Raw genomic sequence first — 14,829 nt, forward strand, 5'->3', positions numbered from 1 at the left:
TTCCTGATGATCAGTGATGTTTAACATCTTTTCATGTGTCTATTAACCATTTGTATGTCTTCTTTGGAAATATGTGTATTTATGTCTTCTGCCGATTTCTTAACTGGATTATTTACTTTTTAGGTATTGAGTTTGATGTTCTTTAGAGATTTGGGGTACTAACCTGTGGAAATTCATAGTGCCTAGCCAGAAAAGATTTAGTAAATACAAGCCCTGGATGGGACTAGTTGAAAAGCAAAGGAGTGTCCAGAAAACTGGGCAGTTTATAGTTTCTGGGCTGAAAACAGCCAGATTCTCGTTATGGCTCAGGGCACTCATCCAGGGAGTAAATACATGACTTAGAAGAAACATTTCTTTGGAGGTCTGGCACTCCATGTTTGTACTCGCATCATGAGCACAGCTTGTTCTAGTCACAGGATACTCCCTATGCCACTGTCTTGATTATTACAGCTTCACATCCCTTCTTGTTTCTCTTGTTCCCTTGTTGTATTGATAACATTCACGATAAAGGTGGAGGCAGAATCTTGCTTAGGACCTTTTGCCACTAGGATATCTGGCCCCCAGGCCCTCTCCTTTCTCCTACTAAGGTGTCTGGAGTAATCTTTTCATTTACCATCTCAGAGTTTGCAGGCCAAGACTGAAACTAACCCTTTATCAGATATGTCATTTGAAAATATCTTCTCCTATTCCGTCGATTGCTTTTTTGTTTTGCTGATCATTTTCCTTGCTGTGCAGAAGCTTCTTACCTTGACGAAGTCCCAATTGTGTATTTTTACTTTTGTTTTCCTTGCCTCTGGAGACATATCTAGAAAGATGTTTTATGCCCAGTGTCAAGGAGGTTATTGTCTGTGTTCTCCTACAGAATTTTCATGGTTTCAAGTGTCATACTTAGGTTTTTAATATGTTTTGAATATATTTTTGTGTTTGATATAAGAAAGTGGTCCAGTTTTATTCTTTTGCATGTTTCTGTCCAGTGTTCCCAACACCACTTGTTGAAGAGGCAGACTTTTTCCTATTGGATATTCTCTCCCGCTTTGTCAAAGATTAATTGACCATATAACTGCAGGCTTATTTTTTTTTTCTTCAGTTCCATTGATCCGTGTATCTGTTTTTATGCCAGTACCATACTGTCTTGATGACTACAGTTTTGTAATATAGCTTGCTGTCCAGAATTGCCATGCCTTAATCTTTGCTTTTCTTTTTCAAGATTGCTTTGACTATTTAGGGTCTTTTGTGGTTCAGTACTAATTTTAGGATTATTTGTTCTAGCTCTGTGAAATATGCTGTTGGTATTTTGATAGGGATTGCATTAATCGTGAAGTTTGCTTTGGATAGTATAGACATTTTAACAATATTTGTTCTCCCAGTCCATAAGTGTGGAATTATTTCCATTTCATTGTGTCATCTTCAATTTCTTTGATCAGTGTTTTAGTTTTCAGAGTACATGTCTTTCACCTCTTTTGTTAGATTTATTACTAGGTATCTTATTGTTTTTGGTGCAATTGTAAATTGGATTGTAAATTATATAATTTTTAACCCAAAGTAGATGTTTGATGTGTATGATTTAACTACCATATGTTCAAAATTCTGAAATGCACTTTACAAAATCTAAGGAGGGCAATGTCCATAAAGAGAATAGTTGAACACGAATTTCTTCTGTTTAGTAAAAGTGTCAGTCACTAAGTGTAGTTCAATGTCATTGCTGGTGTTTACAACTTTTTTGGTCTATTGCCTACCTAACTCATTTTTTGTTAATTTACTCCATGCCACTTTAAATTTTTATACAGTTTTTATATTAAGTAAAAAAAATTAAAACTCACAATTACTTATAGGTAAAAACAATGTGTTTTAAGTTGACACATTTTTTTCATTACTATATATGTTTGGTATGTGTATAATTGAATACCTTTATTTTGCAGTTTTGTCCGAATTTACCTCTAAGCAATTCCTGAGCACATTACTACCCTGGTCTTCAAGTTAATGAGTGGAACCAGAGTTAAGGTGGGAGGAGTATGGACCAAAGGGCGCAAAGAAAACTGTTCAAAGCAAAGGCCAGCTCACAGCACCAGACATGGAAACCTGAAAATGAAATAGAAGGCATAAAGATTTCAAATCTTGTAAAACTTTTTAAATCAAGAGGACAAACACTTCTACACATAAAAGAAAATCTAAAAGATTATTAATTAAAAGTTGACAGATTTACAGTTTTAGTTCAAGGAGGTGAGAAACTGGAGTGTTTGATCTCGCTCTTAAAAGAGAAAAAAAAAGGTGGACAAATTGCTAATTAGTTACTTTATTTTGAACCAATCAGAAAACTTAAATTGCAGGGGAAACAACTAACTTCAGTTTTAGGTTGATCTCATAATTGCTCTATTGGTAGATATTTCTATTTCCTCTCTGTAAAGAGACTTAGTCTTAAAAACATTCACAAATTTGCCCTCAGTTTCTAAGGAATATGTAGTATAGCTGGAATTTGTACCTAAGTTTCTTCTATAAAATTCTTTGATCTTAAACACTACACTGGCTTAAACCAGTAATGTAATTGATACTATATTTTTTACTGTATGAAATGGTGTTTAGTATAATTTTTGATAATTAAATTTGTGTTCTAAATAAATATAAATAAAATGTTGATTTTATTTCTGGATTGCTTTTTTATATATCTCTACTTTTATATTTTATTCTAATGGATTTGCTCAGTTCTTCATCCTTAAAGTTAATAATGAGACACAGGAAATAACTTTTATTTAATCATTATTTTTTATATTATCTTCAATTTTATATCTATCTTATATATCTTCTACTAAATATTATCTTCCAATTGTTAATTCCTACAAATGTTTTTCAGATTCTAGCTTACCACTGTTTTTACTTTTCAATGACAGTTTAAATGTCACATAATTAGGTAAAACAATTTTCAAACAATGTCTAAATAATGAAAGAAAATATTGAAGAAAAAAAGATAGTATAAATAAATATTTTTATGTTCTTGGATTAGTTCATAGGTACCAGAAATCAAAGACTATCTAAGGGCAGAATTATTAATTAATTTGGATTTCTAAACAGAAATATTTATGCAACTATTTTCAGGGCTAAGTCTTTTCCCACTGCATGTTTAACAGAAGTTTATTAAACACTGACAGGCTGGTGAAGATGCAATAAAAGTTTATGGGTAGCTCAGTATATAGCTGAGCAGTTTTCATGATCACTGCTTTGGGAGCCTTACCCAACTTTGGTAAAACATAGTGAACAGAACAGGCTATGAAATAAGGTAAGTTGATTGATTATATTTCTTCATTTCTTTCATGTTTCCAAATAATTATTTATTATTTTAATTCATGTTAGCAATATTCCTGTTTATCAGCACTTGTTTAAAATAGAAAAGGTAACTTTCATTTGCTAATTTAAATATATATATCTCTTGTACTAAAACAGGAGAAAACATTTTTAAATTTTTTTAAGATATGAGAATATTTTCTTTGCCCACCTCTTCATTATAATTTTTGTCAGACTTAGTTGACTCAAATCATGTTTATTTAATTACTTCATATAGGAAAAAAGATTAAAAAATATTTTGAAATGTACAAGTACTCTAAGTATGAGTTAATGTATTTTATTTAAGAAAATATATTTAGGCAGAATAGACTACAACTGTTATAAAACATTTAATCTTTTCTAGCAAATCTTTTAAAGGTCAGTAATCAAGTAACCATCTAATAAACTGTTACTTATTTTGAAAATAAATATATACAAAAAGGACATCAATATATAATTTCCCCAAAAATGTTTTGCTTGAAATTACTGTGGTCTAAAATGTGATCACTGAAATTACCACCTACAGCATATAAACAATTTTAGTACTGATTGCTTATGAGTACTCGCATGAGCAATTTAATTTTAATACATTAACTTTGTTCTAATTCTTCAAGATAAAAGGTTTGCTTCATAACAGTATACATTTACACTTTTAGACTTTTCTTAAAAATAGAAAGGCATAATCCTTATTGACTTCTTGATACCAAAGTAAGATAATACTTTGAGTGAGATAAACTTGTTTAAAGTTAAACATTAAATGCATTTGTGTTCTTTCTCACATAACATTGAGCAATTCAGTTTCATTTTCTTAACGGCTTCATATATCCCCTGCCATTTTGATTAGATCTAGTTTACATTTAGGTTCTTTAAAGATTAGAGATGCAATAAACAGCTTAATATGTGTAATAGGAAATCGTACAGTAAGACTGAACGCTAATCTTTAAACTTTCATTCATAAAGTATATTTTTTAAAAAGTGAGCTTGTGCTTACTTGTTGTCAGGCTCTGAACTACTTCTGAACTATATTCCATTAAGAGTATAAAAATCTGGGGTGCCTAAGTGGCACAGTTGTTGAAGTGTCAGACTCTTGGTTTTGGCTCAAATTGTGATCTCAGGGTTGTGAAATTGAGCCCCTAGTGAGGTCTATGCTCAGAATAGGGTGCTTAAGTCTCTCTCTCCCTCTCCCTCTGCCTCTTCCTCCCACTCTCCCTCTCAATAAATAAATAAATCTTAAAAAAATAACAATCCAATGAAGGAAATTAACATATATATTAATAAGGACAATAGATATGCTATGTGATGTGGTAAAATGGAAAAAAGGATTGATTAACTCTGCCTCTAAGAGTGGTAGAAAAGGACTCACCAAGAACATGGCATTTGAACTGGGCATAAATTAATGCTAATTTAGAAGAGCAAATGTGGAAGGATTGAAGAAAGATTAAATAGCATGTACTTAAGAAGACATGTTACCCAAGAAAGATGTTACAATGGTGGAGATAGGATGAAGGTATAATTCTGAAAGTATTTTGGAGATAGAACCAACAGTCCTTTTGAGTGATTGAATGTTGTAGAAAGATACAAAAGAGGGAAAGTAAGTGTTTAGGTTGGGGTAACTGTATATATGAACTATCCTAGATAATTACAGGAGAAGGGGTTAATGTGAGAGACCAAAACAAATAATTTTAAGATCAGCAACTTATAAGCATTATATTGTACACCTGAAACTAATATTATATTATATGTTAACTAGAATTTAAATAAAAACTCAAAAAAATGAAATGAGCAATTTATGAAAGTATTTACCATTGAAATTCTAAATTCCTATCTGGGTATATGCCATTGAATTAAGATTTGTATAAAAATCATAGAATACACAAAAGTGAGGGAAACTTGAAGAGTACAAGAAATGAGAGATGTATGGCCAAAACTAAATTAAACAAATAAAGTTTAAGATAATTACTGGAAGAAATCTTTTCCTAACCTACATTTAGGTATCCTCTGTATGCTAACTCACATAATGTTATGAGAAAATAAATACATATGTTTGATATGAGAGTTTAGTATATCATACTTATATTGTGAAGGAGGAACTTGAAGATGATTTAATTCAAATATTTTTTTGAAGTGACAGCTCCCAAATATATACTATATGCCTATATCATTTTTCATAATATTTTATATTTGTATTCACATATATTTATATTCTTTTCCACAGTATTGTTATAAGAAAGCAGTGTTAGTGTTCGAGGAACAGAATTTAAGGTAGGAAGAACTAGAACTTTTGATTTTGAGATAATAGCTTATTTCCTCTAAGGTTGAAGTTTCTAATGAGCAAAATGTGGATAACATTATCTCTTTAAAAAATAGTGAGAGTTAGGGGACACAAGGTAGGTGTCAGATTTCCTTCACTTGAGAAAGGCTCTAACATGAGAGAGCAAGGCACATCTACTTGGAGATCTTTTCTTCCCTTTATGTTTCATCTTAGTTACCACAATAATGTATATCATCAATTCACTCTATTTATTAAAAATTACTTGTGTTGTTTACATTTTGCCAATGTTTATTGTTTTAGATTATAAACAACTGTCTTTAGTTCTGCCTGTTTACTTAGTTAAAAAAAGAGGAATGTAAATACTCTTACCACAGTGATGATGGTTTACTGTAGTTATATATTTTACATTTTAAATATACATTTCTTTTCTTTCTTTAGATGGCAAAGAAAAAATTTACTGGATTAGAAATCTCTCTGATTGTCCTTTTTGCTATAGTTACTATAATAGCTATTGCCCTAATTGTTGTTTTAGCAACTAAGACACCTGCTGTTGAAGGTAAGTAATGTTAAAAATACTTGCACATTATAGTTGAAGTTAAATAAAATTTACTCCATAATAGTTATGGATTTTCAAAAGTAATCTACATGAGATGAAAAATGTGAAGAAAGATTTCAAGTAAGTTACATAATTATCCCAAATCTTTCTATCCATTATATTACAGTTATTTCAATGAAGAGCTGTTGTAATTAAGCAATCTATGTACTTTGACATTAAAGACCTTTCCCACATTGTGTTGCTTAAACAATTGTGAAGAGCCAAAGGATCAAGGTGTTAATGGAAGGTGAAATAATCATCTGTTTTTAGTGAGGTTCCTCTAATTAATGGGAAAACCTGGGTTTTTGCTCTGGCCTTGAGATACTTGCAAAAGTATGAGGGGCAGAGTGGAAAATCTCGGGGAATACCCTCTTTATTTTAGTCTCTCTCTCTCTCTTTTTTTTAAGTAAGAGAGAGAATGTATAACAAAAACAGGTAGAGGGAAGGTGAAACAAAGCTTGAAGCATTTATCTTTTTTCCCCTGGATATTTCTGTCCTAATTTAGAGTAAATGCATACTACTCTGATCCACCTAACCTCTTTTTTCAATCATTCTTTCAGGACCAAATCAGAATTAGAAATGCTGTTACAAATTACCTTCTACTCTAATAATAGTTAGTTTTCTACTGTTATTAGTCATTTGTTTTACCTGCTCCTAGTAAACTGAAAGCTCACTACACTGTGACACAATCATTTTATTTTACCCATATCTGATTACTGGAAAGTAATTATACAGAATTGGAATTTGTTTCTCTTTGCAGTTCCTTGCTTTCTCTTCTGTTCACTTCAAAATATTGTTTTCCTCCTACTTTTCCCTTGTCTGCTCTAATTCTTTTCTCCTTCTCTATATTCCTTTCCCACCCATATATTTCCATCTTTTTCTTCATCTATAAAACGCATTTTTTCATAAATGTGGTAGAATGAGCATTTTGCTTCCTTTTGAATCTACCTCAAGAACTTCTGTGAAAATATTTTGTTTTTCTGCAGAAACAGTCAATAGGGCTCTGCACAGTTTTTAAATATTATTTGGATATTTTCCTTTGGTGACTAGGACTTGAATTTGTGGGTCATTTATTAGTGTAAAATTTTTTATTTTTATTATATGTGTAAATTCATTTGTTATTTCAATGCAATGCATTTGTTATCCCCCAAATCTGAAAAAAAAAATTTAACACCATGTTTTATTTTACTAACCTCTTTCTTTCCTAGAAATTAGTAATTCTACTTCAACTCCACCTACCACTCGTACAACCACTGTGTATCCTGGTCCAAGTGATGCTAAATGTCCAAGTGAGCTAAATGATCATATCAATGAGAGGATAAACTGCATTCCAGAGCAATTTCCCACACAGGTCTGCCACAAAAGACTTTAATATTTTTATGAATATATATATATATATATATACACACACATATATATGTATATATATAGTAATTAAATTAAGATAATTGCTCAGTATTGGAACAATTCCATATTTTTAAATATCTAGTAATCATTTAGACTGCACTTATCTTTTTTAAAGCTCCATATAAAGAGATGAGAGATAATTGAAATTGATGAGCTTGATTTTCTGTATTTTTATTCAATAAATTGACAAGTTAGTTTTTTTCATTAAGCATTTTTCCATGCTTAACAAGCTATTGTTAATTTTAAAATCTTTATGAAATTCTGCCCTCGCAAATCTATTTCTTAAAAAAACATAACCTTTGATGGTATAGAACATTTGAGAGAAAATATGAATGCTCCATAAAAGTATTTATAATGATGACATTAAGATGTGTCTGGAAAATAAAGTGATACTCATACTTTAGAAAATTATTATTTTTTTAAATTATTTGGTAGTTTAGGAGAGGAAGCTCAAATGGAGAAAATTAAGGGTGACTTAATAGTGTCATGTAACCCAAAGTTGACTCTTCCTTGGTCTTCATAACCTACATGGAAATAAAGGTCAATGAGAGTATGTGGAAATAAAGGTCAATGAGAGTATGAGTGTGTGTATGTGTGTCTTCACATTTTATAATATCTACATATTGTATGCAATCTATAATATACTATGATATTTATATAATATAAATATATATTAATCAGTGCATTTAAATATACATTATATATGTATTATAATGTAATATGCATATTCAGTATATTATGTGTTATTATATGCATGTAATATGCATATCTAATACATATTAAATCTAAAATAGACATATCTGAATCTTACTCCCTCCATTGCAAGAAAAATGAACTATAAAATTTCTATTAGCCTTATCCTACCATTGTTATCTCATAGTTAACACATAATTTTCTGGTTAATTTGCCATGAAAAGTTGAAAAACAATGAGATTTTTCTTAGGACAACTTTAGGAATAGTAAGTCCTTATAGCCTACCTACTGATAAAACAGCTAGATAAATAGTGTTTACTGTGACATATTAAGATAATTGGCCAGATATTCTCTTTAGGAAACAAAGGCAGCTTAACATAAAATTCTGTTAGGAAAAATATGGGCTGCTAAAATCTTTTTTTTTTTTTAATTTTTATTTGTTTATTTACAGCATAACAGTGTTCATTGTTTTGGCATCACACCCAGTGCTCCATGCAGTACGTGCCCTCCCTATTACCCACCACCTGGTTCCTCAACCTCCCATCCCCCCCACCCCCCCCACCCCCCCCGCTGCCCCTTCATAACCCTCTGGTTGTTTTTCAGAGTCCATAGTCTCTCATGGTTCATCTCCCCTTCCAGTTTCCCTCAACTCCCTCTCCTCTCCATCTCCCCATGTCTAAAATCTTAAAGGGAAACAACATTTCAAAGCCAATTGGTTAAGGTTTTGATGTCTACTACTTTTAATGTCACAGGTTGCTAAATAGTGTTTTCAATGTGAAACAAATTAAACTGATGAATTTAACAAATTTCAGCTAACATGTATTTGTCATTTAAGAAAAGAAGGAGAACTTAATTTAAGAGTAGCTATACTTATAACCTGAGTTTATTAGTCAGCCTGGACATCTATAATAAAATGTCAAGCTGTGTGACTTAAACAATAAGACATTTATGTTCTCAGTGCTGTGGAGGCGAGAAGTCAAGATGCCATCAAGGTTGGTTTCTAGTGAGACTTCTCTTCCTGGCTTGTAGACAGCTGCATTCTTGTGTCTTCACATGATTTTTCCTCTGTGCATGCCCAGATATAGAGATGGAGTGTGTATGTGATCATGTTCAAAGTCTCTTCTTTTTATGAGGACACCAGTCCTATCAAATTTGCGCTCCAGCCTATGACTTCATTTAATCTTATTTACCTCCTTAAATACCCTGTCTCCAAATACAGTCGCATTGGGGATTAGAGGGTTAGGGCTTTCTACATATGAATTGTTGGCGGGGGGGGGCACAATTCAGTCAATAATACAGTCAATCCACTATATATTAATATACCTATTACTACATATATTTCTATATGCATACTCACATACATATAATAAAATAAAAAATATAACAAATGTGTTTTTATCTATCAAAGTTTGTATCTACTGATGGATATTTATTATGTTTTATTTTTTGTTTTTTTCAAATTAAGAAGAAAGAAAATTGAAATTCAGTCATATGTGGAATTTAAGAAACAAAACAAATGAGCAAAGGGGAAAAAAAAAAGAGAGAGAGAGAGAGAGACAAACCAAGAAACAGATTCTTAGCTATAGAGAGAGAACAGACTAATGATTACCAGAAGGGAGTTTGGGTGGGGTGGTGGTTTAAATAGGTGATGGGGTTTAAGGAGGGTAATTGTGATGAACACCAGGTACTGTATGGAAATGCTGAATCACTATATTGTACACTTGAAACTAATATTGCACTCACTGTATCTTAACTAACTGGAATTTAAACAAAAATTTAAAAAATAGATTAAGAATTAAAATAATAAAGGAAAATACCTGAAATCTTGAAAAATAGGCAGAATGACTAAACATAAATAAGAAGTATCAAAATCTATACAAAATAAACCAAATTATTCATATTTTAAAAGCAACAATGAGGATATACATTTTTGAACTAATATTTTGGTATATATGTATGTAGTGGTATGAGTGATGTCTTCCAAAAAATTCCTGTCTACTTGGAGCCTTAGAATATGACTTTATTTGGAAATAGGATCTTTGCAGATATAATTAAATGTTAAATGAGGTTATTAGTGTGGTCCTTAAATACAATGGCTGGTGTCATAAGAGAAGGGGATGACATACAGAGAACTACAGGGAAGAAAGCTGGTGTGAAGATGGAAGTAGAAATTGGAGAAGGTATCTTCAAATCAAGAAATCCTGGATTACCAGGAACTATCAGAATCTAGGAACAGATAAGGAAGCTGTCTTCCCTACAGCCTTAGATGGAGTATGGTTCTGATGGTTCTGCTACACTTTGAAGTAGGATTTCTTGACTCCAGAATGGTGAGAGAATAAATTTCTGTTGATTCAGACAACCCTGTTTATGGCTGTTATTACAGACCTAGGAATCCAATATGATATGTTTGGAAGAACTCCATGTAACTTCATTTTACTGTGCATCTTTACTTAAGTAAAATATGATTGTAATTTACTTCTTTTTTCTTAACACCATTATACCTTACAAAATCAGCATATCTACATCTAATTCTACCTTTTTGTTTTATACTAACATCTTCAAAATTCTTTTAGAAAGACTACTCTAGGGTGCCTGGGTGACTCAGTCGGTTAAGTGTTTGCCTTTGGCTCAGGTCATGATCCCAGGGTCCTGGGATCAAGTCTCACATCAGGGTCCCTACTTCTCCCTCTGCCTGCCACTCCCTCTGTTTGTGATCTCTCTCTGTCTGTTAAATACATAAATAAAATCTTTAAAAAATAAAAAAGATAAATAAAAAGATTAACAATTTTTACATAACTATCTCTTTGTAATTCTGGGAGTATTTCTATAAGTTCTATAACTAAAGGGTTAATTCCCTGATAGAAGTCACACATACTTTATATTCTGATAGATAATGACCCTCCAAAATGTCAAATCCAATTGTACTTCTATTTGCAATGTACATGTAAGTATGTGTATACATGTGTGTGCCTGTGTATGTATATCTAAAGCCACTTTAATTTGATGTTAAAGTAGGAGAGAAGTTAACATGTCAGCTACTAAAAATGTAGGCTTTAAACTTCTTTTCAAGGCAAATAACCAAGAAAAAAAATCCCACAGATGTTCGAATTATGAAAGTGCATCATACTACTAAATTCAAATATTAAGTAGATTTTTAATTATACCAATGCTAAAAGACAGCATTATCATGTGGCTCCACTTTTTATATAAGCATATATAATTTTTTCCACTTCACACAATCTTTCCGTACAGATCATAAAACTACTCAAGTGTTCAGTGTTTTGCGTTATTCATTAGATGTAATGTCTACAACTAGTTGCGACACTGGACGCATAAATTAGTTTAACTAGTTTACTTAAATACTGAACTAATAAGTGGCTGGAAATAACTGCCTTAAGCATTTTATGTAGGCTTGCATTCAGGGCATGTCTTCATCTCTATAGCCTCAATTGCAGCTTGATACATAATTGATACACAAAAATATTCCAGTTCTTCTGGGATGACTACATGACACCAGATTATAATTACTCATAGGGCAGGAACTTTTATTTATTTATTTATTTTAAGATTTTATTTATCTACTTGGTGGAGGGAGAGAGGAGAGGAGAGGGAGGAGCAGACTCTGCACGCTGAGGGCGGAGCCTGATCCACAACCCAGAGATCATGACCTGTACTGAAATCAAGAGTCCTGTGTTTAATCAGCTGAACCATGCAGGTACTCAGGGAAGAAACTTAAAAAAAAAAAAGAAAAAAAAATATATATGGGCTTTGAAGTATATCTTGAACTCTGGGATTGTGAATCTTCAGCTTTGTTTTTGTTTCTCAAGATTACTTTGGCTTCTCTGGGTCCTTTGTGATTCCATACAAATTGTATTATTATTTGTTCTGGGTCTGTGAAAAATATTAGTATTGATTAATATGGTTAATATTAATATTAATATTAACATGGTTAATATTGAACCTGTATATTGCTTTGAGTAATATATCCCCCAAAATTAAAAATTGGGATACCTGGGTAGCTCAGTCTGTTAAGCTTGGAACCACGTCATGATCCCAGGGTCCTGGAATGGAGTCCCATTCCGGAGTCCCATTCCGGATCCCTGCTCAGCGGGAGCCTGCCTCTCCCTCTCCCTCTGCCTGCTGCCCCCCCTGCTTGTGCTCTCTCTCTCTGTGTCAAAAACAAAATAAATAAATAAATAAAATCTTTAAAAAAAGTAAATGCAAACAAAGAAAAACCATAGGTTTATAGTAGTGTGTATTAGCATGTTAATTTGATAAATCACAACTCAGAGCATCAGTCTCTGGTAGAGTGTAATTAATTCAATTGATATTTCTGCCAAGTGGAAGGGACAAGCAAATAGGTGATATTTCAATATATTATATTCTTAAAGAAAGAAACTTGTTTTTCAAACATTTAATTCAAACATTTACTGGAATGAATGAATGTTTTAAAAAATAACAACTGACACGTGATCGTAGTACTAATTCTATGATTCCTTCTATAAATGTTTCACCAGGCAGTTTGTGCCATGAGAGGTTGCTGCTGGAAGCCATGGAATTACTCTACTATTCCTTGGTGCTTCTTCGCAGATAACCATGGCTATAATGCTGACAAAGTGACAACAACAAGTACTGGTGAGAAATATTCTATCATGGTGACCCAATATAATATATTTTAAGTGGAAAACAAAAAATACATTTTAAAATTTTCTTTGGAAAAATATCTTAATAGAATCAAATGGGAAGTTTGTACGCAAGAATGTCTAAATATCTTATATCAAGGATTCAATTTTTGCATAATTATATCTTCCATATAATAAAAGAAGTCATTATTTGGTAAGGGTAATATGATTATAAAACTAATTAATAATTATTAATATTTATAAATAAAATCATCACTCATGCCAACTTTTTCTTCCTTTAAGGACTTGAAGCCACATTAAACAGGATATCTTCACCTACACTATTTGGAAATGATGTTTCTAGTGCTCTCTTAACAGCTCAAAATCAGACACGCAATCGTTTCCGGTTTAAGGTTTGTTTTTTTTTCTATTTATAAAGAGGAGTTAATCATGAAAGGCAGCAATGTGCATTCCCTTCATCTTACTCAGGCATTTTCCCTCTTAAGAAATATTTATTCCAAAGCAAAGGACTAATTGGACTAGTTATTCCATTTCCCTGAGACTGTTTACTGAAATGTAAAATAGGAAGAGTTTGTTCACCAGTTATTTTTGAAGAATTTCATAAGTATAGTCAATGAAAATATTAGATATAGTGTATTTAGAAGAATAAATAATAAACTTACATAATTTTTATTATTTCAACAACAGACTATGATGAAGAATTAGTTCAAAATTTGAGAAACATATTAACTGTGCTGTATAAATGGGACTTTTACTTACTAGTTCTTTTTAATTATATCATTTTTATTCATGATTTTAAAGAAACCAATTCCTGCTGTTTTTTAAGCAAGTAGTTTACTTGTATGATCTTTTGGATTAGGAAGTGAAAACAACACCATATCCTTTGTATAATACTTCTTTAAAGCAATTTCATAGGGGTTAATAGGTTTTTTTTTTTTTTAGCAAAATATAAAATCTTCATGGAATTTCTAAGGGGATGAACACTGAAAAGCAATAAGAGTAATTAAATTCACAAAATTATAGTATTAAAGAATAAATATTTAGTAATAGTATCATTAATTTCCCTATATTTCTTAATCTATCGATAAAAATCTTTATATATTATATATATTACTTCTATAACCAATTCTATACTCTTTGACAATTGATACAATTCTGCATATAACCATAAAACAATGTTAAAATTATGACTAAATCAATAGCTCCTCTACTAAATTATTAAATTTAGCATTTTTTATTCAGAACTTGCATTTGATCCTTATTTCAGAAATGGAAAGTGAAATAATGATTTTGAATCAAATAATGCTAATTTCTTTAAATCTTTGCAGATTACTGATCCAAGTAATAGAAGATATGAAGTTCCTCATCAGTTTGTAGGAGAATTTACTGGAACTGCGGCCTCTGATACATTATATGAGGTGCAGGTTACAGAAAATCCATTTAGCATCAAAGTTATTAGAAAAAGCAATAGGAGAATTTTGTAAGTATCTTATTTTACATTTCTACAAGGTTAAATAACTGGCCAAATTATTCTATTATCATAGAACTAGGAAAGTCTTATTTTTAAGGTATTTTCATGAAAAATAATTTTCCTCCCCAAAGAGAGTAAGTATATATACTTTCAGAAATTATAATGGAAAAGGAGTTTTATTTCCTGTGGATGAAAAGTGTGAGAAGGTGAATGAAAATGTACAAATCTGGGCCAACCAAAGGTGAAGGTAAAGAGCATCACTGATAGAATTTTTGCCTTGCCTATATTTTTACAAAGCTAGAACTCCTATTGTGTCCTTTCCACATTGCTTATTATATTCTGTTGCCAGTTTGTAGGATCAAATAGTTAGTATACAGAAAGGGGCTAATTCCCATAGTAATATTAAAGGACTTTGTGTGTATATGTGTGTGTG

At 31.5% G+C, this 14,829-nt stretch overlaps 1 protein-coding gene across 2 annotated transcripts in view; it reads left to right on the top strand.

Annotated features, from left to right (window-relative positions):
• The first annotated feature begins 3,129 nt into the window (after nt 1-3,129).
• Nucleotides 3,130-14,829, top strand: part of SI (sucrase-isomaltase) — a 107,062-nt gene continuing 95,362 nt past the window's right edge. Inside the window, exons 1-7 of one of the 2 annotated variants that reach the window (XM_046002561.1) lie at nt 3,166-3,271; nt 5,531-5,577; nt 6,026-6,143; nt 7,391-7,533; nt 12,800-12,917; nt 13,208-13,317; nt 14,254-14,405. In XM_046002561.1, the coding sequence (XP_045858517.1) occupies nt 6,026-6,143; nt 7,391-7,533; nt 12,800-12,917; nt 13,208-13,317; nt 14,254-14,405 (641 nt within the window). In that variant the 5' untranslated portion in view covers nt 3,166-3,271; nt 5,531-5,577. Of the gene's footprint in view, nt 3,272-5,530; nt 5,578-6,025; nt 6,144-7,390; nt 7,534-12,799; nt 12,918-13,207; nt 13,318-14,253; nt 14,406-14,829 lie in introns of both variants that reach the window. The other variant, XM_046002560.1, reaches the window with a different exon arrangement.

The sequence above is a fragment of the Meles meles genome, chromosome 4 (assembly GCF_922984935.1).
Source record: "Meles meles chromosome 4, mMelMel3.1 paternal haplotype, whole genome shotgun sequence".
In the NCBI taxonomy this organism is placed as follows: Eukaryota; Metazoa; Chordata; class Mammalia; order Carnivora; family Mustelidae; genus Meles; species Meles meles.